General features: G+C 45.9%; 1 protein-coding gene across 1 annotated transcript in view; it reads right to left on the bottom strand.

Moving 5' to 3' along the window:
• The window catches only part of PIK3R5 (phosphoinositide-3-kinase regulatory subunit 5), a 52,099-nt gene that overhangs the window by 21,351 nt on the left and 13,784 nt on the right, over positions 1 to 16,964 (bottom strand). The window contains exons 3-8 of the mRNA XM_019542767.1: positions 8,779 to 8,847; positions 7,718 to 7,856; positions 3,916 to 3,985; positions 1,683 to 1,857; positions 814 to 967; positions 93 to 176 (exon numbers count right to left, since the gene is read on the bottom strand). Of these exons, the coding sequence (XP_019398312.1) occupies positions 93 to 176; positions 814 to 967; positions 1,683 to 1,857; positions 3,916 to 3,985; positions 7,718 to 7,856; positions 8,779 to 8,847 (691 nt within the window). The remainder of the gene's footprint in view (positions 1 to 92; positions 177 to 813; positions 968 to 1,682; positions 1,858 to 3,915; positions 3,986 to 7,717; positions 7,857 to 8,778; positions 8,848 to 16,964) is intronic.

Genomic DNA, 16,964 nt, shown 5'->3' with positions numbered 1-16,964 from the left:
ATAATGTACCTTTAACATAAGTGAACCCAAAGATTATGGTATTTCTTCCTGAATAAAATTAACACTCAGTTGTGCTTTATTTTTAATCTTACCAAAATTATCCTTATCCCAGCTGTAAGCATAACATCGAGCAACAGGGATTGGAATTGTGTGGGGTTTATATGACTGGGCTACCGCTGTGGGAAAAGAAAGCAAGAGAAAAGTTAGCGCAAACTCAGATGGTAATCTCCCAGACCCATTAACAACACGCGTTGCATGCACCCCTGATATTACAATGAGCTGCTGCTCACAGGAGATTACACAGGCAATATAGCTATACTTCTTTTTTCTATTGCTGTGTGTAGTAGTGAGAAAATTATGGGCAGTGACATTTAAAATTACTATTAACAAAAATTACTGTTTACACATCACCAAGATGGTAAGACAGTTCACTCAGAGCTATAGTTTCAAACTCTTTGCAGGTTCAAGCAATGCTATTGCTGCAATAATTTTATCATTTGAATGCATTCTTAACCAAAAAAGCTGCAGACTGAATTCTTTTAAAATGAAAGCTGAGATTCTGGGGAAGAAAAAGAAGCCAGCAAGAAAAAAAAAAATCCAGTAACTGATTCATCATAAGGTTGGGATGTGAACCTGAAGGTGTTCGCATTTTCCTTCTACTTTTGAAATGTAATGCAATACAGGATTTCACACTTCAGAGCATTTGCTCTTAACACACTCAAAATAGAGATGTTAACTTATATGTACAATCTGAATTAAAGACTGAGATGTGGAACACCCAAGAGACCAGCCCAAATTAATTTGTGCTTATACCTGTGATTTTAGGAAAGCCTGCTCTTGTCCCAATGTCCTGTAGCGTGAACTTCAGCTGTTCTCTGGCTGTGGCAGGGTCGCTAGTAACAGCTGCCAGCTCCAGGGCTTCTGTGATGCTAGAATAGATGTCTAAGAGCACTTGTAAGGTCTTTGACTAAAGAAAGAAGAGAAGAGAGAGACTGAGGCAACCAGCTATGCATCTCTCTCTCAGAAGCTAATGCAATTATTTTAGGAAGACTTCTAGCCAGAGATGAGTGAATTTCCATAGTGCCTCCTCTCCAAATTAAAAAAGACAGTCAAGTTAAAAAAAGAAAAATTTAACTAAAATGAAAATTGTCTTTCCATTTCAAATGTTGAGTTTTCCTTTGCTTTCCCAAACTTCTTTCAGTTTATGAGGGGAGGGAGGGAAAGAGTAGTAAAATAGTGAGAAAAACTGGAATATCCTTTCCTATTCTTGCAAACAAAAACTTACAAGATGCTTCTTGGAAGTATTTAATTCTGTGATTCCTTTCCAAAGGAAAAAAAATTGCATGAGATTTTTTTTCGATGTTCAAATGGTCAAAACCCATTTTTCAACAAAGAGTTCCTTTAATTAAGCAATAATTTAGGCAGTGCTATTCAAAGATGGCTTTTAAAGCAAGTAGAATAAGTAGCAGTTTCTGAACTGAACAGCTTTGAGATCTCATTCCACCTTACAATTCATAAGACAATTTACATTCACTCAGCAAATTTCACTCCCCAGAAGAGCACTACTCCACTATGGAAATACAGGTGCCTCTGGAGCAAGGCTGACAACTATTAGCCTGCAGAAGCTTCACCCCGCAAGACAGGGACAGAACTGCTGGGCCTCAGTACAAGCCTCACTCTACCTTCAGTACTTGACATAAGCTGCTTAAGTCATACTGATTTCCAAAGTTGGCCTGATAGACGTGTTCAATTAATGTGACAACAGTGCTGTGCTGCGGCTGCTCGGTGCCACTCAGCTTCTCAGCAATGGACAGGAAGTCGCTCTGAATTTCGGAGGGGTTCAGCAGCAGCACCGTTCTGAGGATAAAGGAGATGGTGGTAAGTGAATCTGATAGAAAGTGAACTCTCACTACCATAGAGATTAAATGGCACCTTCCAAAACGGGCCCCAGTTAGAGCATTACACTAATAATCATGTTACCTAGTACCTGTATTGCTCACAGGATATGGGCAGGGAGGAAAATTGGGCAGCTTTTTGCAACATTTGATAAGTTCTAGACATTTAACAACAGACTGGCCTCTGGCTGCTTTACCACTCCATCCAGGAAGGGCACAGACCATCTGCAGACACTTCCTCAGCCTGACAAAGGATGTTTGTGCCCGAAAGCGTGCTAAGAAGAATTTTTCCAACTATTTGAGTTGGTCTAATAAAAGATATCAGATTTATCCAAAGAACCTTGTCTGCCTATGCCCTTGGACCAACATAGCTACAACCTATACCCCTGAGACTATTTAATAAGACACCCACTAGATGGCAATAGCCTTCCATATTATAAAAACACCATGCATGGGTGAAGGGCAATCCTCATGGTGCCCCTTTACCACTCACATAAAGCAGTATGGGCTTGCTTTTGTTCTTCACACTTCTGTATAGTCAGAGATGTCACATACCAAGTAATTCCACTCTCTTAACCTCAAGCAGAGACAAGGCAAGTGCTGTGCAACTTCCCTTCCTAACCTAGAGAATTCTTGCTCCTCAGCTTTCTTTCAACACAAGCTGCAGACTGTGCCTAGACAAGACATTTTTCTGGGCACAGGTTGGACTGGGAACATGAAATTGACGTTGCCAAATCCAAATTGGGAACTCTGTTATGCAGACACTGCTATGGCCATTTTAATGAGTCGAGAAATATGCTTCCCCCTGTAGTGTAACTTAGAGCTTCCTTAAATGTCTGGGGGAGGGTGATCAAAGAGGAAGCCCCCTGAACTTGAAACTAGGCTCCACACTGGTCCAGAAAAGCACTTAAAGCAGGTGTTTAACTCTATGGAGCTGAACAGTCCCATTAAAATGAATGTGACTTACTTTAAGTCAAAGTTTTCAGAATTGGAGGCTAATGCATCCAGAGCCTCAGGCACTGGCTGCAGGTTCTTTATAAACCTGGGTCTTTGTTTATACACATTCTTACACTGGTACAGCTATGTTATATGTCAAGTGCTCGTTTGTGTGTGTGCGGGGAATGTCTGTTAATTAGATAGCCTAGTGAAGTTCCTAGAGTGCCTGCAGTTGTACCAACATAAAGGTGCCAATCTGTTTTATTCTCTTTCCCATACAGCAGTACTGGTATAAGCACCTTTGCCATATTATAATTGCATCCAATCAAGGAGGGACATGCACTGCTATAACTGCACCAACAAGATTAATACAATACAGAGTTTTGTATTTAGACACACCCTACCTGAAAAATGTGCAGAGCAGGAACAGGAGAGCTGCCATACCTGCCAGCAAAGGGCTGTGACTAATGGCTAACCAGGGTGAGGGCAGCTCTGTGTTATGATTTTCATATTTACAAATGAGGGCAATAGCACCAGGAGGAAGGGACTGAAGCTCAGATAACATCCCTCCAACCTCATTCACATTCAGAACCTCCTGCCACTGTTTCCTTGTATAAAAACTGGGTTTTTACTGACCAGGTTTAAACCCTATTGAAACCTTCTTCTAGGGGTGGACTCAGTTCTTCCCTGCCTTCAATACCCTCTTTTCCTTTCTAACAGGTACCTCAAAGCATCCATTCTCTTGCATGAGCAGAGATCAGCCAAGGCAATTCTTTGTACAGGAACTGATCAGCTAAGGGAATACAGCATCACAGCAAGCATGTATTGATACAGAGAATGGTTAGGGACCCAGAATAACCACTATGGAAACTTTACGTTTTTCATTTTATTCTTCTTAACCTTCAGCTTGGTGTTGTCTTCCTATTCCTCCCCTTCTACAAAGTCACACACCTCTAGTCACTACAGCTGCTACTGCATGGAGAACAAAGGGTACTCTGGAACGTGTCATGTATTTGGAGAGAGTTATGAACATTAATTCCAAGGCCCTGCAAATCTCTGTTCCTTTTCCCCCAACTGCACTTACATGGTGGAGCTTTGGTAGTTCTTCACAAACAGTCCCTGCTCTGTTCGCACCAGCCTCTGGTATGAAATACCTGTGAAGAAGAAGAGGGGCATTTAAAAAACAACAGCAACTCTTACCACACGCACAGCAGGATTCTCTTGGCCCCAATCATATACAGCTTTGTTTTATTACATGGTGCCAAATTGGTCAAGTCAAAAGATTAGGCTAGAAGCCTGGCATCCATTTAAGATTCCTTGCCTGCATTAAAAATTCAGATCAAGGAGCTATCACATGTGCTAACATTGCTCCTTCAAGTCCTAGTGTAGACAAATCTTTAACACATAACTTGTGCACAGACTCACACAACCCTCCAGATGGCAATCACATCACAGTTCACACTCCTGTTTAAGGCCTAGCAGCAGTGTCCCAGGGGCAAGTAGTGCCTTATGTCATTTCATGGGCAACTTGTACAATTCTAGGCTGATGCTTTTGCACACAGTTTAATGCAAGCAACCTTGCTTTGCAGAACAAAATGCATTAATCCTAGATTTCAGACTATACCACAGTTTATGGAATTGTTGGCAAATACTGACAGCAGCTTTGACTTAGTTAAATATTTACCTCTTAGCTCAATAAGGCTTTGCCTTAACCTCATTATAAGTCAGGGAGTTAATAGGACAAGTCCATCAGGTCTTAGTTGGATTTCCAGCAGACAAGCATTGCATTCACAGAGCTGCCACTTATACCGGTGCCAAATGAAAGCAGAAGGGCCAAGGACTGGATGTGCCATGGATATGTTACAGGTTCTCACCCCTTATGGGAGTCCCTTTGGCTTACAGTTAGTACCCACTAGCATGTGTCAACAGCATGCTGTCTTTCTCTATGGCTGACAAGCTGCATGCTTCTTTGCTGGATGCAGAAAACCACCCATTTGCCTTGGGGACATGAGCCAAGTAATTCTTGTGCACCTGTATCATAGTGATGACAGCAAGATATAATTAAGTCTCCTAGAGATTAATTAAAGGCTCCTGGGCATTTATTACCCAGCATGCTGCAGGTATGTTTAAAGTAGGCTTCCTGTACCTGACTGGTGAAATGGCACTCAGAAGTTCCAAGTTTGTAAACTGGTATAATAGTAATGATTGAACACACAGATGATTCTAGCTAACTCCAGGGAGTTAATGGACTCCAACCATCTACAGGACCACCAGGCTGTTTCACCCTTCAAGGGCTCCACCTGCATTACAGGCACAATCACAGCTCCCCGTTGTATAGAAGATTAATTGACTGGTTTCAGTGTGGGGCCACAGCTGAGCCAAGAGAGGACAGAGGTCAACCAGCCTAGTTTAAACATCAGCCTCTTATTAGGACTGAGACAAAACCGGGGCTTGTTTCCAACCCACCTCTCTCTACCCTGCTCAGCTGCATTCACCTACAGTACTGTGGCTGTTCAGTGCATCAGACCCCAGGGCTCAGGTCTGAAAACCAGTTGTATTGGAGCCTCCCAGATTAAACCTTACTTCACAGTTGCTCACTGTAAGCGTATCCGCAACTCTGGCTGGAAGGGGGAAGGATGGATGAGAGGGTCCCCAGAGGAAAGAAACTAGGGTTGTCATCACAGCAACCCTGTCAGGTTGCAGCCTTGAAGCTGGGGCCTCAGTCTGACTAGCACAGCTGTTCATCCCAACATGCCCCCCTACCACTGACCACCCAGCTATGCTAGGCTGGCCTGAAATGTTCATCGGGGCCTAGCCCTCCACCTACCTCCCCATCACTAGAGTGGCCAGTTAGGGTCAGGGGTTGTGGCACTGCAAGTGGAGATCACAATACAATCTCCTGATGGGGAAGTGTAGCCCACAGCCAGTGCTGGCTGTTAACCAGCAAGCAGAAGTATTTCCAATGCATGCTGACCCCTGCAATAAAACAGGTAAGTATCCTGGATAAGTGCCCAGCAATGAGTTACCTAATGAGCATCACTTCACTGCTCCTGTGTCATACCAGCCTTTCCTTTTGGTCTGTGTTGTTTCCCGGCTAATAGTTTTCCAGCCTCATGCTTTTTTCTTATCTTCACTGTTCCCAACTCCTACTGAATTCTCACTGCATGTTTTTATGGGAGCAGCACTCATCGTGGAGATTCACAGGTTTCATGGTCAGTGCAACCCAGCCTGTCAGGTTTCGTTCTTACAAGGCCTTTAAAGGCAGCATGGGAAGTAGTGCAGTCAGCTGCAGAGGGGACCCATGGAGATGAGCCACAAATGACTGTGGTATACTGGAAAGCTACCCAAACTAGCTTTAACCCATAGCTTAGATACCAGTAGCAGTGTAGTCAGAGCAGCATGGAGCTCAGCGCATGCTTATTTACCTTGCTGAGAATTGACAACAGTGCAGGAAAATCCAAAGGTAACCAAGCTCTTTCTATATTTCTGGCTACTTGTATGAGAGCAGATATAATGTTTTTCATTCTTTTGCTTCTCTTGAAAACATCTTCCATCCAATCCCATTTCTGGTACCTCTAAAATTTTACTCGTATTTAACCCCTGGTTAAATCACCACTTAACCCCTCCGCAAAGGCTAAAGGAATTTTTGTCAACACTCTACCAGGTAATCTGCAGTTGCTGGCATTCACTGCCACCAGCATAAACTGAATCCCTGGCTAACATCTTGGTTAAGCAGCATGTAGCAATCCCTCCTCTGTCCTACCAGATTGCTTTAGGATCTCTGTGGCCTTCTCTAGGGCTCTGTCTCCCTTAATAGATCAGCTAGGAGAATGCTGCCACAAGCCTTGAAACAGCATCTCACCTGCCAACAGTTTTAAATGCTGTGCCACCTAACTCTGTTTACAGCTAATCTAATCCATGGCAATACTGCATCAGTTGTTAAATAGTACCCAGGGGTTAAGTGGTGATTCACCAGGTGTTAAATTCTAAAACATATTCTAGTGCTGTACTTAAAATAATCATTCTTTGCATCTTTTCCTAACATTTACTATTTTGTAATGGCCTCTTCTTTTAATTGGAATGCCTGTTTAATAAGGAATATTGAGCCACCAGCACATCTTAATTACGAGGAATAATGGGACTTTGGGTACAGTCATGTATGAGGTAACAACAGCTTAACCACCAAGAAGTGGCTAGGACTTTCAATGAACTATATGAAAATATTTATACAGCAGCACAGTCAAAGCCTAAATTTTCAATGAATGGATTCACTGTTATCACCTAATTATGCCACTGTGTTCCCAAAGCATAGTTAAGGGTGAGGTGGAACAGCAACAGGAAGCAACTAAAGCTGCTTTACCATGCAAAAGATACTGCCAGAACAAAGGGGCTACAGTGGAAATGTTCATGTCTTTAACCCATAATGATCAGAATGTCTGACTGAATTTATCATTCTCATGGACACTCCCATTTTAGTTTGATACACTGCTAGATTCATACACAGACCACTGAAAACCTAACCCTGTCAAATGTAGCTTCTCACCATTTGGAAGAGAGCTAGCATCCAATCTATGTTGGGCAACCAGCCCAAGCAGCTCCATGGTCTCAGCTACAGCTCCTCCTAGCTGACAGTGGTTCCCAACCAAATGCCGATTTACAAATGTCATAGAACACAGAGCAAATGATAAGAAATGGTCCCACAGTTTGTTGCATTACAGAAAGAACTGGTACACTGGGCCACAGGAGCGTGTACTTCTGGTCAGTGAAGAAGAACAATCAAAACACTTGACTCCATGTGTCATGTGTCCCCAGTTAGCTATCTGCAAGACCACAAAGGACTAAATGACTAATGACTCTGTAAAACAATGGATAATTTGGGTTCCTACCTGGGGCCTTGAGTTCATCACTGATGAAGGTCAGGAGCTCCCGGAAGATGTCACAATATGGCACAGGCCAGGTAAGGAAGTTGTGGTAGATGCTAATGGCTTTGCGAAGAAGGTCCGAGTCTAAGGGAAAGTGAGGAGTCTACAAGGAAGAAATACATGGAAGAAGGTTTACATTTAGAATTGGACTGTGAATGCAGTCCTGAAGCCTTACATACCCAAACCACTCAGACCCAGATCTTCATGGATTCCAGCCCACACTCCAAGACTCAACAACGAAGCATCAGACTGAGCTGCTTGAAAGCAAAAGGAAAAGATGATGCCATGCAGACCATTAGTATGACCCCTGACATCCCTTCCAATCCTATGATTCTAACATGAAGGGAAAACAGGTGGCTCAGACCAGCAGCCCATCTTTTCCAGTATCCCATCTGTGACAGTGGTCAAAACTGACCACTTCAGACCTTGGAAAACTCTACATAGCAAGGCTGCTTCTCCTCAGCCTCCATCAGCTACTGCCTAATGCTCCAAAGCAGCAAAGTTTCTCTCTCTCATAAAGACGCATTCTAAGCAACCATGAAACCACAAATGCCTAATCCTTTTATGAATCTTTCTCACCTCTTGGCTGCTTTAAGATCTTTCAACAATGATTTCCACAGGATGACTGCTTTGTATTGAAAAAAAATATTTTGTATATTTCCAAACATCATCTGTTTCATTAAAAGTTCCCTTTGACTTTCTAGTCTGAGGAATGGGAGTGGATGACCTTCTCTGTATAAGCATTATCTTATATACTTCCTTCATGTTCGTCCTCATCTCATCTCATCTTTAAAGTTAAACACATGTGTAAACTCTTCTCATCTCCAGTCATACAGCAGTTTCTCCAAGCCTCTGATAAATGTTATCCGTTTTCAGATCCTCTCTGTCTTTAAACTGAGATTACCGGAACTAAGCCTTTTAGATGAGGATATTCAATGGATTTGTACAACAACACGATGTACTGGGTAGTGTTCCAGCTCTCAGCACAGCCCTGGACGCTAAAGATTAAACACTTTGGAACTTACACACAAGACAGCAGAGTAGAAGAGCAGAGCCAATGGAGTGAGGAGGTCATAGTCACAGTCATCTTGGACCTGCAGGATATACATGAAAACAAAGAAGGGTCAGCTGTGTTACTTGTTTACTGGAATACCTAAATGCCACTAGTTCATTTTACATAATGAAACTAACAGGTAGTAAGTTTAAAACTAACAAAAGGAAGGTCTTTTTCACATGGCATGTAATTACAGTGTGGAACTCTGCCACCAGATGTTCCAGAAGTTGACAGTTTAGCCAAATTCAAAAAGAGGGCGTGCAAATTCTTGGAGGAAAGGGGTATCAGTAGCTACTGAGCGTGGGAGTTAAGGATGCAGCCTCTAAATCAGAACTTCTTAGATCTTAAATGCTGGAGGCTGCAAGTGAAAGAGGAACAGTGGAAAAAACCTTGGTTATACTCTGTTCACTCCCCACCCCTTTCAGCATCCACTCTCTGCTGCTGTGTGACAGACACTGGATGAGAAGGACCTATGGCAGTGCTTATGTTGGGAGATGGAAGCTTGTAAGAAACCATCCAATGGTCAGATTTATCTAAGGGTCTCACCCACTTCCCCATGCAATGGTATCAACGTTTGTCTACACAGGGAAATAGCTTGGCACAATAGCTTGTGGAAAAATAACTGCTAAACCCTAACTCCCTAGAAGAACACTGGTTCTGAACTGAAGATCACCTTTGTGAGAGACAGCTTAATCCACTCTGTAAATTTAGAGCCACAAATTTGGCAGGATCTTTCTTATTTGCACTTTTCAGACAATGAACTGATTGGACTTCACTACCCTATGTAGCACCCAAGGGGCACAGATTCAAGTCAACCTGCTTCCAGGCACTTTCCAGTGGAAAAGCAGGGGAAAGAAGAGAGAGAAACTAGGTTCCATGTGGGATGGTAAACAAACTCTCCACCCACAGGGAAACCAATTCAAAGGGAAAGGTATCAGAAGCAGCAGCGTAATTCAGGGGAAGGACTAGACAGGATAAATTGCCTAGAAGTTGTGGAATCTCTTTCATTGGAGGTTTTCAAGGAAAGGTTAGTAGAAGTGCCTGGAATAGGTTGTGAAGCGCAGCAGTTGGAACCCCAGGAGAACGCCCTACACAAAGCACTTAGAAGAACTCTGCAGCCCAGAGCAGGCAGAAATTGGACAGGGCCATGCTCAGCAGCAGGAAAATAAGCAGAACTCCATAACCAGCTTGATTATGAAACAAGATGAAAATATCTTGGTTAAATTTATGGAGGGGATAGATTGATAGAAAGTGGAGTTCAGGTTCTCTAGTCATGTGTAGAGTTGTGGTTGTAGTCCCAGGTTGCAATGCAAAGTGGAGGGGGCCTGGTTATCCCATGCTTCTGGGCTTTGTTGGCTGCCATATGGGGCCAGGAAGGAATGTCCCCACTCCTGTTGCATCCATTCTATTTTTCCCCCTCCCTTAGAAGCATTTGGTGTTGACCATAGCCAAGACTGAAGATTTGGACTGTGATATGGGATCCTTCTGTTGGGAGCTCAAAAAAACCTCAGAGGTTGCTGCCTAAAGGGTCTGTCTCCTCTTCTCAGGTTCATTTGTATGAGGAAGGAATTTTATGGTCATATTGGAATGGACTGTAGGAGTTTTTGCCTTCCTTTGGAGTGGGAGATGTTGTCCTCTTTCTTCAATGTCTTGAGTATTTTAATAAATTAATTCCTGTCCCTACAGTGGCAGGACACTAATGGTGCCCTTGTCCCCCTGCTTTACCTGGGACAAGTTAAAGGGTGCTTTTGATGTTTAGGGCATCATGCCTGGTAGTTGTGCATGAGGACTGTTCTCCAGGGAATCACAGTTTGAAGGTTTTTTCTTTATCCATGGGAAACAGATTTTTTTCCCCCCACTAAAAACAAAAAGTTGAGATTTTTACCTAAATCACATGAGTCCATTAGGGCTGTGTGAAGCTTTGATCCCCAATTCAATTCAGCGGAGATTTGGCCCGGTTTGGTGGCCAAATCTCCGAATCCAAATCGAATCAGAGGACCCTTTAATCTGTCTGAATCAATTCAGAACTGTCTGAATCGATCCGGCAATTCGGACATGGACACCGCTTTTACTGTTTTTTCTACATATCTCTGGGTAGCAGGGGCTCTGAACCGTGCAGTGCTGGGGCAGATGAAGTGTCCCCCAGGAGCACGGGGGGCGGGGTGGGCCCCAGCGCGCTTGGCAGCAGACCCAGAAGTGGACCAGAAGCACTTCCTGTCCACTTCTGGGTCTGCCAGGGAGCGTGCAGGGGGGTGGGGGGCCCTACACCCCCCTGACTCAGTGACTGGCGCCTCCTAGGTCTAGGGGGCACCTGGGTTCCCCCTGCGGCCGACTGCTGGGCTGGAGAGGTTGTGGGGGGGAGGCAGCACACTCCCTGGCAGACCCAGAAGTGGACTGGAAATACTTCCGGGTTCATTGCCGAGCATGCTGGGGAGCCCCCCCGTGCTGCTGTGGGATGCTCCATGCACCCCAGCACCGCACCAATTATGAGCTGCGCTGCTACCTCAAGGTATGTAGAAAAAAAACTTTTAAAGTTGTGCCTGTGTCCGAATAGCTGACTCACAGAATCAGCATCAAATCTTCAGATTCAGATTGTAAAATTCTTGATAAAAGAGAGATTTTGCTGTAAATTAAGTGCTCATGTGTACTCAGAGGTCAACACCATCACTTCCTGTGTCCCTAGATATTCCTTGGAAGTCTTCCATCCATGTCCTGCCTTAACGCTACTTAATTTGTGATGCCATCAGCTTTCACATCACAGGGTGAAAGTGTTGCTGGTTAATAGATCAGCACCCCAAATGTCTCACTTCCCAGGCTTCACTTGATATATCAAATCTTAGCAACCTGCTGTTTACAGGTTATTGTTCATAGGTCCAAACCTATTTCTAGTTACACAGCAAGCTCAGAATAGTTGCAGTAAAGCTTCTGTTAAAATAACAGGAAGCCGTCCATTTCTTTTGAATTGGACAAGGAAAAATGCTTAAACAAGAGGGGTCCTCAGGAAGCCCAGCCTCGTAAATCCTAGGCTACCAGGCAGACTGGAGCTCTGTCCCATGACACATGTATACCAGGGGCTCCTAGAATCTAATAGCTAGGATCTCCCTTCCTGGCTTTCCCCTCACAATAGGCAGCACACAATGGATAATGAGACTGGAATACAGGCTGCTCCCTGGACAGGAGGCTGGTTGCTATTGTGGAACAGAGGTCATGCACATAACAGGACTTCAGGAAGTAGGAAATCTCCCTTGTATCTTGCAGTGCTATTCAAAGCGCAGATGTTCAGGTTCATTCTCCTTCCCAGTGTAGCTCCACATCCCTTTTCTCTGCAGTTCCCACACAGCAGAAGGAATCAAGATCCAAGGAACTGCTCTATAAAGGGATGGCCCAAGTCCAACCAACCTGCTGCCAGAATGAGGTACTTGCGTCATGTGTTTCTGGAACCCTAAAAATACCCAAACAACATTGCAAAACTCAAATTGCTTCAGACACAGAAGCTGACACCTTTCCAAACTGGAGTTGGAGGTGTAGCCCCTCCACCCCAGTCTGGAATGGGGGCAACAGACAGCAAATCAGATGCAATTTGGAGGACGTTAAAACAGATTTAACTAGCTCAGGTGCTACAAGACAATGCAGCCAACTGAACAGAAATCTTGCATGCTTAACGGCAGCTTTTCTTTCATTGGTCACAGGAGTCCAGCATTTTAAAGACTTCCCCAGGAGAAAGAAAGGAGATGATCCTGTTGTAAGCACTTTGAGGGAAGGAGGAAATAGTTTTCCCATGTACCAAAGCCCTATCCATGTGACTGTGCCCAAGCTAGGTCTTGTTAAAGGAACACGACATTTTGAACTGCTTTGTAGAATTCAGACAGAGCAAAAGGCATATAACTCATGTTTATTAATTTGACTGACACAGCATATTCCTGTTTGAAAGTTATCTGTTAAAGAAATTACAATGTTCTTGAATTTGCTATTGAAAATTACTTGCCAAGCAATATTCACCAGTAATTCTTAGATCAGATTTAATGTTGTCCTTGTCTGAAATGCACACCACTTATAGACTTTTCATCGGCTTCATAACACTTTATAATACTTTATATTTGGAATTCAAGCCATTAGTGAATTTTGATAAGCCAGACAGTACATGATATGCTGATGTTTCATGACTGGATGTTATTAATTCTAAAAATCAGGTGTCAGGTATAAATATTCACATTTAGGAATTTGGTAACTATTCTCCATTATTCACTTAAAAATTCACTGCTTTTTCTGAACCCTTCTAGCAGCAAATCTATTTGAAAAGAACATCCATAAACAATGAGCACAAGAGGGGCACAAATTTATTAGCAGGGAACTATTTTTTAAATTGAACTTGCCATCACAGGGATCACTGCTGTTGTTTGGCACTACCCATCACTGTGGCTTAATCGCAAGCAATGATACCAATATACTATAGAATCATACTTCTAACAACAGATCTTTGCCCAAAGGTCTACTAATAATTTTTCTTTCCCATCTGAGCAATAATCTGTAGGAACTAATGTCTTCTGAATGGAGGCTAGATGGTGTACCAAGCCTACTTTGGAAGGCATTTCCCTAACAAATGCACTGTGAAATAATCAAGCACCAACACAGCAACTGGCTACACACCAATGCTGAAAAATCCTCTCACCCCCTAAACTTCAGATTCTTACAGGTATAGTTGGTGGGCAGGGCTCTTATTGTGTTAGGTGTCAAGCACACTCAGGGATCCAAATATCTGAAAGGCCACTATAAAGAGGAGGGAGAACACCTTTTTTTCCTTATTTCAGAGAATAGAAGGCAGAGTAGTGGCTCGAAGTTGCAGCAAAGTAGGCTTGGCTTGCCTATCAGGAGAGACTTATTCACCGTTAGAACAGCGAGGCAGTGGCATAGACTGCCTAAGGAAGCTGTGGCATCTCCTTCATTAAAGGTTTTCAAAAAGAGATTGGATAAGCTTTAGTTTGGGATGATCTAGGAGTAGCAATGCCTGGACAACAGTTAGAAGCCCTCGAGACCCCTCTGCATTACAGCCAGTCAATTATTTTGGCTGGAGTGCTACTTAATGAGTTTTGGTGAGTTGTTGAGGGCTGCAAGGGTAGCCCTGCCCCCCTGGTTGCCATCTTGGGACCAGAAGTCCCACCCTTAACCCAGAAGTACTCCTTTTCGGACTGGAGGGGTGGGGGGTGGAGGGTTACCATCTTGGAACAAAAAACCCACCTAAAATGTAAACTAGCAATCACACATCTACAATAATATATTTTAATTTTATTTTTAAAAATATTGTTGTCCTGATTTCTGTGTGTTTTGCTGTATATATAGAGGTGATTGCATAAGATCTCAAAATGCAGTCTTACTCTTGTACATTCTGGGGAGTGTGGGGGCATGTGGAGGGGTGGGGAGGTATAGGGTTTTCTTGGGTTGCAGTGGGTGTATGTGTGTGTGGGGGGGTGTGGGTATGACGTTTGTAGGGGGCTGTGTGGGCGTGTGTCCATGTATGTCGGGGTGGGCAAAATACAGCCCACAGGCAGCAACAACAGGGCCTGCCCGGCCCCTGCCTAGCAGGGACTTCTGGCCTGGGACCATGGGGCTGTTCGTGGCTGCACTGGCACAGGAAATTCGGGTAAGAAGTGGCGGGGGGGGAGGCAGGGGAGGACCATGAGGATTGCCCCAGTCCTTGGGGCTGGGCCAGCTCCTGCTAACCCCTATGGTCTGGCCATGCAGCCAGGAGCTGGCACGTAGGCAGGAAAGCGGCGGCAGGGAGGAGTGGAAGCGAGCAGTATGCAGAAGCATAGGGCCTGTGCTGGTGTCAGAGCCAGTGGGGCCCAGAGTGAGGTGGTACGAGCATGGGGCATGGGCTGGCAGGGGTCTGTGGAGCCAGGCTGGACTGGACCAGTAGGTAGAAGGGGGATCTGACCTGGCTCCGTAGAGCCCCAGCTAGCCAGGACCCTGCGCTCCTGCCACCCTGCCCCGAGTGCCACTGGTGTGAGCCCTGCATTCCCATCTGGTTACCACTGGCTCTTGCGTACCTGCTCACTCCAGGTGTCCCTGCCCCAGCCCTGTGGTACAGGCAGGGACCACTGTGCTACCCCAATCCTGCGTGCCCTGTGTTCACCAGTCTGGACTGAGCAGTGGTGGCGGGGGGTGAAGTGATGCTCAGCGTGGGGGAAAAAGTCCCCTCCCTCCCTGGCCAGTGCTTCCTGCTGAAGCCACTTGCAGCCCTGCTTCACTGCCTCTGTGCTGCCCAGAATGGCAGCAGTGGCCATGTGGAGCAGCCACAGGGCGGCACAGAGGTGGTGGTGAAGCAGCTGCACCACCTCCTAGCACAGTGTGGGCTCCAGGCCAGCAGCCACAGCAAACACTGCCTGGTGGTGGTGAGCAGGGGGCTACTTTCCTCCGCACTGAGCAGCAGTTTGCCAGAACTTGACAGCTTGCCAAAACTTGGTACGCAGCCCTCCACACAAAATAATTGCCTGACCCTGGTGCATGTAGGTGTGGGGTGCAGGGGAAGGCATCACACAGTCCCCAGTTACAATGTAGGGCTCACGGGACTCTGGCTCTGTGCCTCCATGTGGGGCTCCCAGCTGGAGTGCCGGGAACCACATGCTGAGGCACAAGCCAGCCCAGCCTGATAGTGCAGGAATCCTCACAGGTCCTGGCACTAGCATGCTATCAGGCCTAGCTGCCTCAGTGCGGGTCCTGGCATTACAGCTGAGAACTGCGCACCGCAGGGCTGGCCTGTCCGGCTCCATGCTGTGCTGCATGGGTTCCAGTGTTGCAGCTGAGAGCCACGGGGTGCCCAGAGGTGCCCAGTCAGCTTTGGACTGTGCTGCATGGGTTCCAGCTGCAACATCAGAACCCGCATGGAGTTGGCCAAGTCCACACAGTTCCCTGCTGCAGTGCTGGGACCCTACAATGCCTGGCCCACCCTGTCCAAGGGAACCGTGTGCCACTGGGCTGGGCTGGGCCAGGCCAGCTCTGTGCTGCACCGCGGGTCCCACCATTGCAGCCAGGACCCATACGACACGGCACAGAGCTGGCTGGCCCAGCTAGGCACCTCCTGGTACTGCACAGTTCTTAGCTGCATGGCCAGGACTGCAAAACACAGCAGGAGCCAGCCCAGCCCCTGCAGTTCCCAGCTGATGCCTGCTGCTGCCAGCCCTGGGGCCCTGTGCTCCTACCTGCCAACTTGCTGTCACTTTCCCTTCTCTTCTGCTTGCCATTGCTGTCCTTCCCCTGCTGATTTCCTTCCTTCCCTGCTCGCTGCCACCGCTCCCTGCCCCCAGTCCACCCACCGCTTTGCAGCTTGCCACTACCGACTGCATGGCCAGGACAGCAGGATGCAGCAGGAGCCAGCCAGGAACCACAGGGGCTTGGCTGGGCTGGGCTGGCTCTTGCTGCGGCGACAATCCTTCCTCCCCACTTTCTTATCTGAGTTTCCACTCTCAGGTGGAGGAAGGGCAGGGGACAGCTCCATGGTTGCTAGGTCAGAAGCCTCTAGGCAGAAGCATCTGGTTGGGGGCTGGGGGTGGTGCAGGGCCAGGCAGGCCTTCCTCCTGCCACCACTGGGTCCTACTACTGGCTCCTCCTGGGTCCTGCTGCTGCTGGCATCTTGTCATATTTGACAGACCGCTATGGGAGAATAATAATTAAGTTTCTAAATTTTATAGGGGCCCCATGGGCCAGATATAATGGCCTGGCAAGCCAGATGCAGCCCATGGGCCATATTTTGCCCACCCCTGCTCTACATGAATCACTCAAAAAAACATGAGAAGAGCTCTGCAGCCCAGAACAGGCAGAAATTGGAAGGCTGTGCTCAGCAGCAGAAGAATGAAGCAGAACTCCACATCTGGATGGGTTATGAAAGAATATTAAAACAGCTGGGATAAGTTATAAGTTTATGGAGTTAGTTGGGATAACTGGTCATCCCAGCTTATAACTTAGCTGGGATAAGTTATAAGTTTATGGAGGGGATAGGATGGTAGAAAGGGGAGTTCAGGCTTTCCAGTGCCAGAATATATGTGGAGCTGTGTTTGTGGTCCCCGAGTTACAGTTCAGAGCGGAACATGTCCGAGTGATTATTGTATGCTTCTGGTCGTGCCCGACTGCCATATGAGGCCTGTTGAAATCAAACCGGATCCT

This window comes from Crocodylus porosus, unplaced genomic scaffold (genome assembly GCF_001723895.1).
Source record: "Crocodylus porosus isolate Cpor-Errol unplaced genomic scaffold, CroPor_comp1, whole genome shotgun sequence".
In the NCBI taxonomy this organism is placed as follows: domain Eukaryota; kingdom Metazoa; phylum Chordata; order Crocodylia; family Crocodylidae; genus Crocodylus; species Crocodylus porosus.
The sequence above is the reverse complement of the archived record's forward strand: the minus strand, read 5'-3'. Positions and strand labels throughout refer to the sequence as shown.